A 17,928-nucleotide genomic window follows, 5' to 3' on the forward strand; every position below is an offset into this window, starting at 1 on the left:
ATCTTGATTTAAAAATTGTCAGGGATAGAGAATCCACTAGAACCCTTTTTATTGCTCCAATGACTAATTACTCTTTTAAAAATTCAATCCGATTTTGTCTAGTTTCAACTTCTAGCCATCGGATTGCATGTTTCCTTTCTGTTAGATAAAGGAGCTCATTATTAAATATTTGTTCCCTAGCAATACTTACAGACAGTACACAAATCATCCCTTTACCTTCTCCTGACTAAGCTAAATAGCGTGAGCTCCTTCAGTCTGTCACTATAAGGCATGTTTTCTAATCTTTTTATGATTCTTGTAGCTTATCTCCAAACCCTCTCCAATTTATCAGTATCCTTTGTGAATGGGGACAGCAGTGTAAAATATACAGGTAAAATAACCTCTCTGCTCCTACTTGAGATTCCCCTGTTTATGCATCCCAGGGTAACATTAGCTCTTTTGGCCACAGCATCAAATGGAGAGCTCATGTTCATCTGATTATCCGTCACAGTTTCCCAAGGTAAAGTTCCCACATGTATATGTTTACATTTATTCAATGAAGGTGGGAGACAGATACCTTAAAATGGAATTCACAGAAGCCAGCATGCTAGGAGTCCCCTCACCTAGAGATGTGTGTGAAGTCATGCCCCTCTCTGACATAGGCACCTCCCACTGCTCAAATCCTCAGCTGCAAACCTTCTCTTAGCATTAGCTCCCATACTGGGATTTTTAGGGGTGGGAGGTTAGCGCACTCACCTGAGACACACTTCTGGTTCAAGTCCCCCTCTACTTGAGGAAGAGAAGGGATTTGAACTGGTATCTGCTGCCTCCCAAGAGAGTGCTCTAACCACGAGGCTATTCTGATATGGGACTCCCTCAGGCTTTGCTATTGAATTCTTTCTGCTGTGGATAAAAAATTCATTGAAGCAGGCTTCTGGCTGTCTCACATCACAGTTGAGAACTCATGCCTGAGCTAGAATTTATAAGGGAAGGGGTCCTCCTCCCTTACTCATTTGGAGCAAGGACCTCAGCAGATAGCTCGTCTGCTAAGTGGGCTCAGCGCTCACCTACCAGTCTGTTCATCTTCCCCTCATTTGTGAATCCCTGGATCTTAAGTGTTTGAATGTCTGGTTTGGGGCAGAGGTGCTTATGCTCAGAGGCAAGAACATAGGGAACTTTTACTGCAAAAATTTAGACACAGAGTGAGGTTAGGTGCCTACAGGGCTTGGAAGGGCAGTTTTGTGATTCGCAGTGGGGTCTGATTCTGGAACATAGGTAGCTAAAGTGCCAGTTAGGCACCTTGGTCCCTCTGTGAACCTTGTCTTAGATATTTTTACTTTCTATTGCTTGGATGTTAGGTTATTTGGCATGATTTACCTTGATCTTCATCAGTGACATTAACTATATAATACTAAAATGCTCTAACCTCACTCTTTCAGTGTTGTAAGTAAGCGACTCATTTTCTTTCTTCCAAAATATCTGAGGGTGTGGCACCCCAGAAACTCGGCACTCCAGTCTCACTGGGTATCCATCAGCCACTCCTGTGTTCTGTAGCTTCTCTATAAACACCGGCGGCTTGTGTGCTTCCTTAGCTGTGAAAACAATGTAGAAATGGCAGCAATGTTTACAGTGACAGTATTTTATTACCATGCAGCCTCTTCTGCAGTTAAATAGAAGATTTGAAACCATTACTTAGTGGCAGGAAACTTTTAAAATAAGTGGTTTAAACCTGCTTCAGCGAAGTAAAACTTGTCCTGTGTATGACTAATGGGAGAAAGATGAGTTCTAATAGAGCAGGGTGAAAAGTTTAAATTCTCACTTTAGGAGAACAAGACACACAAAATCATTAAACTGAATTGGCTTCATTTTGAGGATTCTGGGAGCTATCTAATCTAGTATGTGATCTCCATTATTGCCCCAATTGTAATTCAGACAAATGTAGTACACCTATCCTGTCTTGTGAGCAATTATGCACGCAGTTGAGGGGAGTAGTTCTTCTTGGCCCCACGGAGCATCAGCATATGCCTTGCATAATGATGATCAATCACCAATAAAATATTTTAACATTAGTGTCCTTTCAACAGTTATTCCTATTCTATTCATTCTTTTGAATATCCTGTGAGCATGAGCTCTAGAAGCTGATCATCCCTCCCATGCAAAACAAGAACACCCCCTCAAAACAAGACAGTCCACTGCACACATTCCCTTCCCCCCCTCCTGTTCTGTATAGGCGCTGAAGCTGTGCTCATCACCATAGTAGCTGAATGCCTTTCATTAGTGCATTAAGTGACATGATTAACATCTGTCCCCTGATTTGTTCTCTCATCCTGAAGGAAGTACTTCATTTTTTCCTTTTTAAATGTTGCCTTTTAGTTTCTTTGCTCTTCTGTCAAGAGCAGGAGTGCTTGAAGCTCTGAGCACTGATTAGGGGCCTGATAGGCTGCTACATACCTATCAGATCCCCAAGAACTTGCTATATGCTGCAACAGTGTAAAACCACTGAGGGGAGACACTCAAGATATAGACACTGGAGCTCTTGCAAGGGTCTGGCTTAGCCGTGTTTAGCACAGAACTCAAGGGAGCAGGCAAATATGAGTAAATGCTTTGGGCTGCATTGCTTCCTCAACATCAACTTGTAATGACTATTCTGCTGGCTGCCATGCCTTCTGGCCCTCTCTCTTCCCCACATGCCCCCTATTTTGGGGTGGCATGTGGAATAAACCCAGAATTTTCTTCCTTGTAGAGGCATCTTCATCTCTCAGTCTAAGGGCAGTTTTACAGCCTCTTTGTGTTTCTGGAGAGGCACAAAAGGGTCAGAGCATAGGCAAGAATCTGGTTCAAAGTAATAAAATGCAATTACGCTTCTCTTTGTACATTTGTATCCATGCACTATATGCATTTATTTGACTATATGATAAGTCAAACACTCACCTCCTAGAATGCATGTGATACTAATTTTAGTGGGTAATAATTCCATAGTCTTTGTAGAGAACTTTAACTTTTTTTTTCAGTATTTCACGGAGACCTCAAACTATTTTCAATATGTAGTCTTAGCATGAAGATGTTACCTGCAACAATAAGCTCCAGGCTGAATGTGTTTTGACCAGCTCGATTGGTGGCAACGCATGTGTAGATTCCAGAATCTCTAGCCATGACTGGCTCTATGATTAGGGAGTGTACACCGTTTTCACGCACCAGCATTTTGTGAGAACTATCAGGACGAATTGGTCTTCCATTGAGTTGCCAGCTTAAATCTGGAGTTGGTAATCCACTGACCTTAAATAGAAACAGAATGGGACAGAGCCTTAGCAAAAGAAAAACAGCAGGGAAATTTTTACTTGGTACTACAGAGAAATAAGAAGAATGTTTCCATGGGAGAATTCATGTGTATGACAAAATATAATGGACCAAAGGCCGCCCTCACTTACACACACTAGCTCAACTGGGGTAACTTACACCTTCTGCAACGCCATAGGTGCATAAGTATGACTGACTCAAGACCAGCATCGAAATATATCTTGAATATACCTAACAAAGTAATACATTACAGAACAAAAAATTGAATGTCATCTTTTTGCAGTTTTGCAAAATTCTGACTGAGAAGAAGTTTTTCAGACTTTTTCTTGTGGGAAATTTACAAAGGATGACAACTGGCTTGTAAAGCAATTCTTCCTTTAAAGAACAATCTGTTATTGAATTCCAAGTCGAATTATGTATTGGTCATTGCAGATAGTGCCATCTACAGAACTTTTTATTCAGATGTTTTGGAGTTTCAGTCCCACCTCTAAGGTTTCAAACAAACCAAATGGGCTAAAAGTATGGGTGACTAAAAAGGCATTGTGTGTGTGTTAGATTCACATGGACGTGTATGTCCAGTTTACACAACTGAGTTGGGGAGGTTGTTCTCTCTGAGCTAGGAAGGTGGCCGAAAGTGCTTCTTTCCACTCACACTGGTTAGCCCTCATTAGATCTCTTCCAGAGCGTTACTGGCAGTCACCTCACACGAGTACAACAGAGAACTCACACTTAAGCTGTATGCAGGATAAATTTAAGGGTCAAAAGTTCTTTCCAAACAGAATGTAGGGAGGCAATATTCTCAAGTCTAATACATGAGAAGGGGATGGGAGGGGAACAATATGGTACTACTATTATTGGAGGGGGAAAAAGTTACCTCCCTTCATTTCATAATTCACCAAATTAAGGTGAATGGGTTCAGTGAAATGTTTGCAGTTGGACAAGAAACTTCCTTAAAAAGGAAAAAGTGATTGAAATTTGTAATTAAAAAAGGAATTCTTTACACTGCCATTAATGTAAGTTTTTAAATCTCTGGGACCTTCAGAATGAAAGCCACTACAGACAGGATGAATCAGAAAAATAAAAACAGGATATATGCTGTCTAGTACCAGTTCTGTCCACTAGTCCTTCTCTTCATCTATTTTTTTTCTTAACAGCAGGTGCCTTTCTATGTAGAAAATCTCTCTTTTTCTATATATACATACGCACATACACAGTGCAGTAGGTTAAAATTAAGTGTTTGTTAAAAAGGGATGTTGTTGAATGCTTTAATGCTTACTAGAGAAAAGAGCACTAAAACCTGCTGTGTCTCTTTCAATTTACAAGGGCCGCTAAAGTAGTTTAGGGTAATATTTGTCATATAAAATGTAGTATGTGGGGAAGAATGTTCCTGGGAGCAGTGTGCTGTTTCTAGTTCACCATCTCTGTCAAAGTCACACTCATTGCTATGTAGGTTTACAACTTTTGGGTCTTAGTTACTGCTGAGCCAGTGGAGGAGGACACACTGGCAGGCAATATCTCAGGGCTGTGCTTACTGACTTCTTGGGTAAAACCAGGAAGAAAAAAAAAGAGAGGAGTCCTATTAGTGAGCTGTTCCTCCCTGGCACCAAAGGTCTCACTGGCTGCTCCTCATAGGAGTGGATTTAATTGCAGTCCACTGGCCAGGAAGGAGCTTGTGCCATGAGCGCAGCAAGATGGCACTACCTTGTAGTCATTAAGGGACATGGATTCCTTCCAATAAACTAAAGTACCTTTAGGGCTGTTCACAATACAGAGTTTTGATGACAAAAGTCAGCTTTTGGTGATAACACACTGGTGGTGTACACACTACACGTGCTCTCGCTGCTTTGGCGACCAGATAAAACACCTCAATGAGAGGCATAGAGCTTTTTGCAGCAAACTTAGAGCAACAAAGCATCAGTGTAGATGCTGTGTGCTGTAACTGGGCTCCAGGAGCTATCCCACAATGCCCATCCTGACCGCTCTGCTTACTGTCTTGAACTCTGCTGCACTGGCCTGCATTCCAGCTACACAGGCATGCCACCCATCCCCTTTCAAAGCCGTAGGAAATTTTGAAATTGCTCAGCGTGGAGAGCTCACACAGCTACTGCCCAGCTGAGCATGCCGACTCCTGCCTGGACTACAGAGGAGGAGGAGGTGGATCATTCTGGGTCTGTGTGGGAAATGAGACTGTGGGAGAAGTCCCAAGGAATCAATCCTGCTCGCCTATGACAGACGTAGGCAACATGGGCTGCTGTGGGAGGAGGTGAGAGAGATTCCTGATGTGCTGTACAGAAGCAGGGAGGGAGGTGGGGACTGATGGAGGCGGACACCCTGACAATGTACAGGTCTCCACTGGGTGGGGGTGGGGGACATCAGCTGTCTGTGCACCAGCTTCTGCCTCAAGATTAGTTGCTTCCAGCTGCTGTCTGAACTTAGAGACAGCATGCGAACACACTCATTGTTCCCCAAAACACACACACACACACACACCTGTGAGCTTCTTATGTTCAATGTCAGTTTGGCTGGTAGGACAGTTGAAAAGCAGCTGTCAATCTAGTAGGATACACATGGAACGAAACCATCATGTGACGCGGCTGCCCCATGAGGCATTGCAAGCCCTTCCTGAAGCATCCTGCATGCAGTGGCACAGCTACGCACAGTGCACTGCTCCCTGTGTTGATGCAAGAGCTGATAGTGTGAATGCACTCCACTGACAAAAGGAGCATAGGATACATGCAACAGCGGTTTAATTACAGCAGGGGATGTATGCTTATAACTTGTAGTGTAGACAAGGCCTTAGTCATGGTTTTCATGGACCTCAAAGGTCAGCTGTGTGCTGTAGGAAATCCTAGGAATCACCTTCACCTTTCAGATAAATCAATGACAAAATTTCAAACTTGTATTAAAGTCTCACTTAAAAACTTTTAAGCTGTCTGTATTCTACGGAAAGAAATACTGAGATTATCCTTTATTTTAGACCCTGCCTCCCACAGGGGTGAGGCCTCAATTGGAGGATTTGCAAAAGGCCAAGTCTGAACACTGGGGTTTAATTCTGCATTCTTTGTGTACCTAGAAGTCCTATTGAAATCTGAAAATTTTAGGTGCATGAGTATTATAGGATACAACTGAGTTTGAACAGAATTCTCTCAACATAAACAAACATTTTACTTGCCTTGCAGTCCATTCGGCAGAGTTTTCCTTCTTGAACAATCAAGTCTCCAGGAGCCTGCAGGAAATGAGGTCGGAAGAATCGTTCCTGAATTGGTTCATTTTCATCACCACTGTCCCTTGATCGAGATCGAGGTCTTAAAATAATATAGGAAATAAACTTGTTTATTAAGCATTTCCCCAAATTTTCTCAAAGCTGAAGAGCCAATTTCATTTGTCAGACTGGTATAAATCTAGATTAATTCCTTTAGCCCCCATTGTAATCATGCCATATTTATATCAGCATAACAAAGCAGAATTTGGCTTAAAATAAACTAAATATGACTTTTCTGTATATATTTATTACTTTGATTCAGTCTATATTTTGTAGCAAAGACATGCAGTAAAAATTACCTCATTCAGACTGAATGACTTACCTAAAATGGTTGTTTGTTTATATATATATATATATATATATATATATATATATATATAGTAGTATTTTTGTAGTTTGCATTTATTCTGTAGTTTAAATCAGTGAAAGAAAATGTACAAGAATTTTGACAATACTTAATATATACAACCACAACTCTGCTTTAGTCTTTTGTACAACTGAAGCCCTCTGTAATACTGATTAAGCCAGAAAATAACCTGAATAATATATATTTACCTTTATTAGGTTCCACATAAGATTTTCCATTATTATCTTCTCTTATTTGTTACCAGTTAAAGACATTTACATTAATAGAAAACATCTGTGGATTAAATTTAGTTCATCTGCTCTGGAGGATTATTCTTCACTAAATAGTTATCTGTTTGTGATATTTATAATCATTTCCAAAACAACTCAGTTGTGGTGTGAGAAAAATGAAAATTTAGCTCATAAGCAACAGAAATAAGAGAACAAAAGATCTTATGGCATTAAACTGTTCTTAGTAAAAATAAAAGAACATGGGAAGAAAAATCCAGAAAATATGACCAATCAGCAGATTTCCTCCACCCGAAATACGATTGTAATTTCTATGATCAGCAATTTTTGCCCATTAATTTATTGTACCCTTCCCTGTGGCTAACCAGTTCCTTTTCAATTGAAAGTAATACTGTTTCCATTGTATATGTAACTTATTTTGCAAAAAGGTCTTTTTGCAATCTTTGTAAATTTCTATTTTATGAAGCAAATTTAAAAACATGTAATTAAAAATGAGATTTTAAGGCCAAATTCTGTCCTCTGCTAAACTCATGCAGCTCCAGTGAATTCATTTTAGGCCAAACTCTGCCCACAGTGACAGCCTTCTGCAGCAAACGGGAGCTGCTCAGCTGTATCTGAAGATTCATTTTTAGAGCCATGCAAACATTATTGGCCAAATTAAAGTCTGCCTTCAATTAGAATGTGCTAGAAGTTTCTTTTGCATATCAACTTTCATATCTGACTGTCCATTTCTTTGTGTCTTGGAGAAGTACAAATATTTTTGGACAGGCTCAAAAACCAAATAGGGCTCTTTTAAAGAACACACACAGACAGCTCTCTGTTTACAGCCACAAGAGGAAGATCTACACTGTCAGGGAGGTGCAGAAGTATCAGTTGCTTAGTGTTTTCCTTGTTTCTTCTATCCCTCTCTCACATCTGCATTTTCCCCTCTCCCCAAATTTTTTGTGCCCCTTATCTTCACCAGAAGGCTTTTTACACTGTCGTCTCTAACAGTTAGTGAGCTGCGGGCTACTTGCAGATCTGAACCACAATTCCTAGTGGCAGCTCTTCCTGTCACAGATTAGTAAGAGGCTTTTAGTTGCAAAGGGGACATTGGATATTGACCTACTGAGGGATCAGTGGCTGTGCAGTCCTGGAATAGCTCTTCCACTGCACTTACTATGAAAAATGAACATAAAACTAGCCTTTATGTGCAGTCTTAGTGGTCCAGTGATAGTGCAACACACTGCTGTGGAAAGGATTTGAATTTAGGCCTTGATATCAGCTCCTTGTTCCTGGGCCTGGAAGTTTATGGAGGCAGTTTGCATAGCACTAGGTGAGGGTGGGTGAGAAATACTTCTCAAACTTGAGTGACTGCCTTTTGGCCAACTCAGGATTAAGGCTTATGAGATCCAGGGAGAAATTCATCCAAAGCCTCCTTGGCCAGATATAAGGATCAGGTTAACATGAAGAATGCTTAGAAAGGAGGGTATAAAGTGGAGAAATAGGGTGAGAGAACTGAGAATCCTCTTAACCAACTGACCACAGTTTTATCAGGACTTTCTAGTATTTCATATTTAGCAGGGCTCTGTTCTCCATGCAGTATTTATACCATATACACTTGCTCAGTTGCTAACACTTCATGGTGAGCAACAAAATCCATTAATTTCATTCTGAATGTAGTATTTAGTGCAGTCGTATCTACTCTCTGTTGTAACTGGCAGATGATGGCAAGATACTGCTGTGGGCATAACCAATGAACAGAACAAATACATGCCACTTCAGCAGACACCTGAACTGGGACCCTCTACTTAGTTAACCAAAAGGGTTAACTTTTTTGGTTGGTTGAATATCTAGGACCTGTGCTAGGCCTTAGATCAGAGTCATGTGAGCCTTGTCTAATAGCTGAAAAAAAATGTTTGAGGGAAAATTTCTTAAACAGGCCATAGACTAGAGATGGACAAAAAACAAAACCTTGTATCTGAAAGCCCACAAACTTAAGAACATTTCAGATCTATATTTTAAACTATATTGTAAACTATTTCTGGTTTCTAACTTTATAAACACCAAACATCCTATCCTGTTAGAGCATTTCAGATCTGGATCCAAATTTTGTGGCATGGAATCATGTCTATCACATTTTGTATTATTACATATTACGTACTGACATAGCATCTAAAGGCCCCAATGACAATTAGAGCCCCATCGCACTAGGTGATGTGACTCCCTATGTGTTTGTACAATTCCTCCCCCAAAGAGCTTACAGTGTAAACTGAGGACATGTCTACAACATAAGCACTGCATGGTCACACCTGCGCTGCTGCAGCTATGCCACTATAGTGTAGACACTTGCTCCAGTGAAGGAACAGGTCTTTCCATTGCTGTAGTAAATCCACCCTTTCGAAAGGCGGTAGCTAGGTCAATGGAAAGATGGTGGTTAGGTTGATCTAACTACATCACACAGGGCATGAAATTTTTCATAGCCCTGAATGATGTAGCTAGGTTGACCTAAGTTTTAGGTGTAAACCAGGCTCGAGACAAGATGCAGGAAGTGAATGTGACAAACAAGGGAGGACAAGGGTTAAAAAACCAAGAACACATAATTGTATAAATTGCCTATTGTACATCTGATGGCTCCAAGAATTATAGGGATTTTTGGATACAACAGAAGATTAGGTTTCTTCTTGTGTGCCATATTGGCACATATACTTTCTTCCCAATTCTCTAATCTTGCCAACACCTTTGTGCAAAATATGTATAGCAGCTGCAGTGACGAATGTGTAATGAAAACATCTATGGTACCTTCTGATATGAGGCTGGCTGGGGGGTGTCCGAGGACTACGTCCTCTCTGATTAACAGCCTGGACCATCAGCCTTCCAGTACAGCTTATTTTGCCCTGTTACAATCATTGGGGTGTGGGGGAAAAAAAAAAAGAAAAGAAAAGAAATTATTCTACTAAAAAAATAAACAATTTTAACAGAATAGATTTTTTCCCAAAACACTAAACAAACATGTTAATAAATGCCCAGAGCCCAAAGTTCACTTGTTGGTGCCAGTTTTTACTGATTCCCTATCTTACGAAATCTTTTCTTCCACAAAAAGGAAGTTTCCATCAGAATTAGTTAATGTACCAACTGCCGACAGTACTTTCCCTGCTTTTACAGCTAGCAATCCAACACTGAACATACTGAAGCAACTCTCTGATTACAAAAAATCATCAATAAAAAGTTATGAGGTCTACTTTATTGTATATCCTAAAAGCTTACTTTTTCAAAAGGGGATAATTGCTGCACTACCTGGAGCACAGCTAGCACAGATAGCATTGAGGTAGCTATTGCCTGTAGAATAGTTAGACATATTGTCATTTTCTTTTATGGGGCTAAATGTTCCAGCTGCTGACTCTGCTCTTGCTGATAGACCATAGAGTAATGCTGCTGACTCCGTTCGCTGTCACCATAACATTCCCATTGAGTCTTTGTTATCCCGTAGCAAAATTATCCATTAATATGCATCTGTTCCTCCACCAGAGGTAAGTTACACCTGAAATATACTTAAGCTTTACACACAGAGCCAAGAGCTTGCGGTAGGTCAGCCACTGTACTGTTTGCATCATTGATGGCTTCACACACAAAAAAGTTGTATTGCATAAAAGGCAGGAGAAAAAAAGCAGTCACCTTGAAATATAATTATTAATGACAGATAACATGTACCACACAAAAAATTTAATTTCCAGTTCGTATGAAGCAGCGTCTCTGAGGAAGGTTGTTACCAGTAAAAAATATGGGTTTCTGGCCAGCTGTCTGCACATTACACAGCACAGTGGGAAATCTGGGTTTTGGAGTGCCCATTCAACTTTGCCAAAGAGAGGTAAATAGCTGTTTGGACTCAAAGCAGAAGATGGGATGAAAACGATTTCAAAGTAACCAAAAAGCTTCAAAGATTTTAGTTCACTAAAAAACAATACATAAGTGTACATTTCAGGTGCTTTTTTGTTGACTGTATTAGAAGCCGATTCTCCATCATCTACAACAAGACTCCTAAGCGCTCAGTACCTGCTTGTCCAAGTTAACAGAAATTGAAATTTCTCATAGATTTCACATACATTTATTTAAGTTTGGTCCAGTTGGTAAATAAGTAACGTTCTCACCTGCTAAACAGGTGACTACTGATGTTCCAGTAGATACTAGTATCTGGCTAGGATAAGAGTAGGATTATCACTGAGGCAATAAGCTAGCTGATACTTAACTTACTCCTTTCCCCCTAAAATGTCTGTAGAACTGCGAGTTATAAAGGAATAGAGGCCAGGGGAGAAATCACAAGTTCTTCTGGACAGAAGGGCCAGATTTAATATACCTTAGAAGGGATAGTTCCTGCTGTGAGGCTTCAAAGGCCTAGACCTCCTGCTTCCTGGACTTTTTCTCAGGACACTGCTACTGGGGACACCCACATGGAGTTCTAGAAATCATACAGTTGGGAATTTCAGTGCTATTCCAACATCTGTCCTGTGCAGCAAACATAGCACCCATTATGATGTAAAAAATGTGTGATATTCCTTTTACACGTCTAAGAGTTGTATAAGCTGTGATGGATTTGGAGGTAACCTGTGATAATTTATGAATACCATATGTTGGCCTGATTATTGGGATGTTTTATGTATGACTTTGGTTTAACTCCACAGGAGTCTGTCTAGAAAAATGACAGGAAGGAGAAATCACCTCAGGATAAGCCACCCTTTCAACAAACACTTGAGAGTTGTTAAGGGACAATATCAGAACCCCTGGCTGGATCTGAGTACTCCTCCTGATTTTAACAAGAAGGGTCAAAGCCCTGGGACACGGAAGAACAAAAGAACTATAGCACAGTTTAAAAGGGAACCCCTCTCAAGAGAGGGGCTGTAGTGGTTTGGGAGAAGGAGACCAAGACACAGGACACCGATGGGGGCATCTGAACAAGTTAGACCTGTCTAAGCTACCATCAAGGGATGGCAAATATTTAGATAACATACCTACAGACATTATATGTAGATAAAAAAACCCAACACTTCTTATGCTTTATTCCTATTGCCAAAATAAACAATGCTTTTGTTTTAAGGAAGCTGATCTCTATATAAACCACCAGTCACAGACTCCCACAGGGAAGAACTGCAGGCACATGGACCTGCAGGATGAGAATGGTGGATACAAAGGGCATGGTTGCACAGAAGCCAGTGTAAGAGTGGGAAAATTGAATTATTCAGCCCAGGAAAGGCAAAAGTACACAGCCTGCAACATGAGGGGGTCCACTCAGAGACCAGAAAGGAGACAGAGGTGCAGCTAGCCTTGCAACCATGATATAAGCATGTATTTTTCCTGTCATAACCACAAACAAAAGATTCTGCCTTTCAATGTGCACAGTTATAAAACACAAAGTGTAATGTTACTAATGCAAACCAGCTCCATTCTTGTGATTGTAATTTCATTTGTATTATATACAGAGAAAGCTCACTGATAATTTTTCTTGTTTTGCCCTGTTGGTAAACATTTGGTAATGTAATAATTGTAGAACTTGTTTTGTCATCTTGAGTGCCTGAAATACCTGGCAAAGAGCTTCTATTTTATTAGAACATTTGATTTAACCCAAACAAGCAGTGAGTTCCTATGTTCAGAAGGCTCCAGTACAAAGGCCACAATGAAGCTAGCATGTACAATGTGGTCTTTAAAAGTAAATTTGCAAAATAACCCAATGTTGGTTTTGGTATTGTGTATTAATTGTAAATGAATTGATTTCTTTAGCATATTGGACCTGAGTAACAGAGTCCAGATCTCAAACCTAGCGACACCAAATCAAAATTATGCAGGTTCGACCAGTTCATAATAGTTCCTTCTGACCTTTGAATCCATGAAAACGTGGCCATGTTTAGGTACAGGATTTTGGTTCATTCCATGGTTGAGATATGAACTGTGTGTGTGGCAGAATGGTTGAGTTGTATCAGATCCAGCTCATTTTTATTGCACAGAATATATCTGTAGTTTTAAAAGGCATTTAGATTGTTCTAAAATTGCGGTGTTTGCACTTTTTGGGTCTGTTCTAAATTAGAGCTCCTTGAAAAACAGTATATATTTTCCATGAAACATTTTGAACAGAAAAAAAAATGGTTTCATTCAAAAAATTTTCAACAAAATAACACAAACTGAGAATTTTTAATTTTTTCAGTTTTCTTCCCCTTCCCGTTTCTCTTCCTTTTTTCTTCCCTACTGTTTTTCAGTGAAAAATGGGACAAAAGGGGGGAAACAAAAAATAAACTAAAGTAGATTCAAATAAAAACAAAATGAAAATGTTCATTTAGATCTTATTTGTTGAAAAATTAAAACATTCTGAAGGAAACAATTTATTTTTTTGGTGAAAATTTCTTTTTAAAAGTAATTTTTTGTTAAAGAAAATTTATGACAATTTTCTACCAGCTCTAAGGTAACTAGAGCATGTATAATACATAACATACTGAGCAGCTAATAAAGACAATAAAATAATAATTCAGACTCTCACTCCAAGTGATCCAGGTAACTACAGGCCTGTTAATTTGACCACAGTAGCATGCAAGGTCTTGGAAAAAATTTTGAAAGACAAAATCGTTAAGGTCATCAAGGTTAACGATAATTGGGATAAAATACAACAAGGCTTTACAAAAGGTAAATCGTGTCAGACCAACCTGATCTCCTTTTCTGAGAAGATAACAGATTTTTTTTAGACAAAGGGAATACAGTGGATCTAATTTACTTAGATTTCAGTAAGACATTTGATACGATTCTACATGGGGAATTATTATTTAAGTTGGAAAAGATGGGGATTAAAATAGGAAAATTGAAAGGTAGATAAGGAACTGCTTAAAGGGGAGACTACAACAGGTCATACTGGCCAGGCTGGAGGGAGGTTACTAGTGGAGTTCCTCAGGGATCGGTCTTGGGACCATAGAATCATAGAATCTTAGAGTTGGAAGGGACCTCAGGAGGTCATCTAGTCCAACCCCCTGCTCAAAGCAGGACTAACCTCAGCTATATCATCCCAACCAGGATAATCTTATTTAACCTTTTTATTACTAACCTGGGCACAAAAAGTGGGAATGTGCTAATAAAGTTTGTGGATGACACAATGTTGGGAAGTATTACCAATACAGAGAAGGATCGGGATATCATACAGGAAGATCTGGATGACCTTGTAAACTGGAGTAATAGAAATAGAATGAAATTTAATAGTGGAAAGTGCAAGGTCATGTATTTAGGGACTAAGAAGAATTTCTGCTATAAACTGGGAACACATCAGTTGGAAGTGACAGAGGAGGAGAAGGACCTGGGCGTATTTGTTGATCACAGGATGACTGAGTCGCCAATGTGATGTGGCTGTGAAAAAAGCTAACACGGTCTTTGGATGCATCAGATTAGGTATTTCCAGTAGAGATAGGCAAGTGTTAGTACCATTATACAATGCACTGGTGAGACATCTGGAATATTGTGTGCAGTTATGGTCCCCCATATTTAAGAAAGATGAATTCAAATTGGAACAGGTTCAGAGATCGGCTAGTACGATGATCTGCGAAACGGAAAACCTGCCTTATGAGACGAGACTCAAAGAGCTTGACTTGTTTAGCCTAACCAAAAGAAGGTTGAAGGGAGATATGATTGCTCTCTATAAATGCATCAGAGGGATAAATACCAGGGAGGGAGAGGAATTATTTTAGTTCAGTGCCAATGTGGACACAAGAACTAATGGATATAAACTGGCCATCAGGAAGTTTAGACTTAGAAACCTGAGTCTAATTTCAACTTTCAGAGAAGTGAAGTTCTGGAATAGCCTTCCAAGGGGAGCAATGTGGGCAAAAAAAACCAAGCTGGCTTCAAAACTGAGCTTGATAAGTTATGGAGGGTATGGTAGGATGGGACGGACTAGTTTGGCAACTGACTGATCTTTGACTACTGGTGGTAGATATGCCAATGGCCCGTGATGGGATATTTGATGGGGTGGGTTCTGAGTTATTACAGAGAATTCTTTCATGGGTGTCTGACTGGTGAGTCTTGCCCACCTGCTCAGGGTTTAACTGATCATCATATTTGGGGTCAGGAAGGAATTTTCCCCCAGGGCAGCTTGGCAAAGGCTCTGGGGTTTTTCGCCTGCCTCTGTAGCATGGGGCACAGCTCACTTGCTGGTGGATTCTCTGTACCTTAAAATCTTTAAGCCATGATTTGAGGACTTTAATAACTCAGTCATAAGTTAGAGGTTTATTACAGGAGTTGGTGGGTGAGGTTTTGTGGCCTGCATTGGGCAGGGGGTAAGACTAGATGATCATATTGGTCCCTTCTGACCTTAGTGGCTGTGAGTCTTTGTGCATGTTGTTTTGAGAAGAAAAGACATCATGGAAGACGGTAAGGATAGAAAATTTGTTTTAACTGTAGTGATCAGCTGTTGGTGCTTTGTGGTGCAATGATAATATTAACTGTTTTGTAATTATTTTTAATATCATGGGCTGTATTTGCTCAAGAAATGGGAACAGATCATGGATTTGTAGAGAGTAACTATTTTCTATTTGATTTTTAAAGTGTGTTACTAACTTGATAAAACAAATGTATTTTTTTTAAAATGTTAGTGCAAATTTAGTGCTCCTGAAAAATCATGGATTAAGTACCCTAATGAGTGAAGTTATCTTTATCTATTGAATAACTAGCACATGGGCAGCAGTATTGCCAACCATCCCTGCGCCAGCTTGTGGCTGCACCTGAACTCTGGGCTCTGCACTCATAGTTCTGGTAACATTGGTAATAAAAGGTGCCAACTTTGCTGCAGTAATCCACTCACTAGGAACTGGACTGACACCCCTAACAAAATTTCACATAGGTCAGTAAAGAACTCTCAAAGGTAATGAACTTTTGCTTACTGCAGACCTTAACAGAGATTAGAATTGGAGAGCTAGAGGTGAAAGTCTCTGTATCCCATTGCCAATCCCCTGACCCATTCAGTCCACCAGACAAATATCCGTGTTACAATAAGTTATTGCACGTGGCCTGCAAACTATTTGTTATGTGAAAACTGAGTTAAAACATCTGGAACAAGTAAGCCTCTATTTTAGGCACTTCTGTACATTAACCTTTTGCTTGTGAGTAAAGAACTACTTTCTAGATAAATTTACGGGGATGCAGATTCAAGAGAGCATCCAGAAAGGGAAACGTAAAGGATTGGAAAGAATCTAGAATGGAAAACACCAACAGGAGGGCGAGGCAACTGGACAGTTTATGGAATTAGGAAAGGAAGACACAGTAGGTGAGGCATGATCTAGGACTAGATGGCCTAGGAAATGGAGGGAAGGAGGCAGCGGCAGAGGAAGGGTTGGGGATGGTCAGTCAGATAGCGAGGGGGCACATGATGGCTATTCTACATTACAAAACAGGGGAGAGAGAGATGGTAAAAGGAGGAAGAAAAACAGGAAGGAGTGAGAAGGTAAGGATCCACACTCTCACTTACTGGCATTGGTAGGAGGTTAGCCATAGGGACGTTACCACTATGTGTAAAGCAATGTTGAATGGGTTAAAACAGAGTTGAATTACTGGAGAATTTGCACCCAAAAAAAAAAAAAAAAAGTTTGTTCCTCGGTTAAAATATTCTATGCCAGGTTTTACAGTGAACCAAGTTTCTATTGTCAGATTATAAATTCCAGTTTTCAGGTTTCTATATTGCAGATGCTTACACAATATTAACTACAGACTATATATATGCAATAATTAAGTATTTCTTCTCTCGTCTCTCAAAATAAGCCGGTAAATCCCATGTGTAAATTTCACAATATCAGTCTGGATCCTCATCTGGCATATATCAATGAATTATATCTGTTTACACCATCATTGCCTTTTATTTTTAGATGAATTTGGTGTTCATAAAATGAGGGGCTAATAGCACTTACCGGAGACCAGCAAATGCAGCAGCCCTGTGTAACCTGTACTAACACAGTTCTCCCAATCTACTAGAATTCTGACTTGAGATCTCTCTGTTCGATGCTCTAATACATATTCACATAGTATGCTTTTCCTGGGGAGAAGCTGCCAATTTTGCCTATGTTTGTGGTAGTTTTGAGATGTGGACAAGTTTCCATTAGCATCTAGGAGGACAAGCCAAATTTATTTCCACATGATGACTTAACCGGACTGGAATCCAAGTCTTTTGGTGTGAAAGGCTAGTGCATTAATCCACTGCTGCTCTTTGCTTCCACTGCACTGCTAAATGCATAGTAGAAATAAGCTAATGCTAGGAGACATAATTATATTTACTTGGGAATTACATAGTGAAGAAAGAACATAAAGGGCTGGGTGAACCATTTAAATGTTTTTCTATATTGCGTAATAATATAAACTTCCAAGTTTTGATCAAGGGGATCCAGAGGAGGATGCTTCTGGTTCTTGTCCAAAGTCAAAACAAACATGAGCACAAGATTTTCTCATCAGTTCACATAGCTGTTTTCTCAAACTCCAAAATAGGGAATAAAGCAGAAACTTTTTTACTGTATTAAAAAAAGTAGCATTATTAAATGCCATCAGTTGCCACTGATGATTGTCTGGGTCACGTCTCTGTCATCAAATTGGTCAGTAGCCTCTTGTTGATAGAGAAAAACAAAAGTAGATAATAAATGAACCTGTAAATCTCATCTAGGGACTGATCCAAAACCCCCTAAGTTAATGGGAGTGTTTCCATTGACTTCACTGGGTTTTGGATTAAGCCACAAATGCTGAACCTAAGAATTTTCAAGATGAACTTTCTACCTTAGTGCAGCAGTGTGTTACTTTTTTTAAAATTCCAAACA

General features: G+C 39.8%; 2 protein-coding genes across 13 annotated transcripts in view; one reads left to right on the forward strand and one right to left on the reverse strand.

The window, feature by feature from the left end:
- CBR4 (carbonyl reductase 4) overlaps positions 1-6,524 on the forward strand; it is a 56,122-nt gene extending 49,598 nt beyond the window's left edge. Inside the window, exon 7 of the transcript XR_010920482.1 lies at positions 6,456-6,524. The gene's annotated coding sequence lies outside the window, so the exon portion shown is untranslated. The remainder of the gene's footprint in view (positions 1-6,455) is intronic.
- Positions 1-17,928, reverse strand: part of PALLD (palladin, cytoskeletal associated protein) — a 290,199-nt gene that overhangs the window by 4,681 nt on the left and 267,590 nt on the right. For 11 of the 12 annotated variants that reach the window (XM_067551761.1, XM_067551759.1, XM_067551760.1 and 8 more), the window contains 4 exons: positions 9,914-10,008; positions 6,449-6,581; positions 3,048-3,255; positions 1,406-1,571 (listed from right to left, as the gene is read on the reverse strand). In XM_067551761.1, coding sequence (XP_067407862.1) covers positions 1,406-1,571; positions 3,048-3,255; positions 6,449-6,581; positions 9,914-10,008 — 602 coding nt within the window. Of the gene's footprint in view, positions 1-1,405; positions 1,572-3,047; positions 3,256-6,444; positions 6,582-9,913; positions 10,009-17,928 lie in introns of those variants that run through there. The other variant, XM_067551764.1, reaches the window with a different exon arrangement.

Source organism: Emydura macquarii, unplaced genomic scaffold, assembly GCF_026122565.2.
Source record: "Emydura macquarii macquarii isolate MOO-44397 ecotype Brisbane River unplaced genomic scaffold, CSIRO-AGI_Emac_v2 contig_1363, whole genome shotgun sequence".
NCBI lineage: Eukaryota > Metazoa > Chordata > Testudines > Chelidae > Emydura > Emydura macquarii.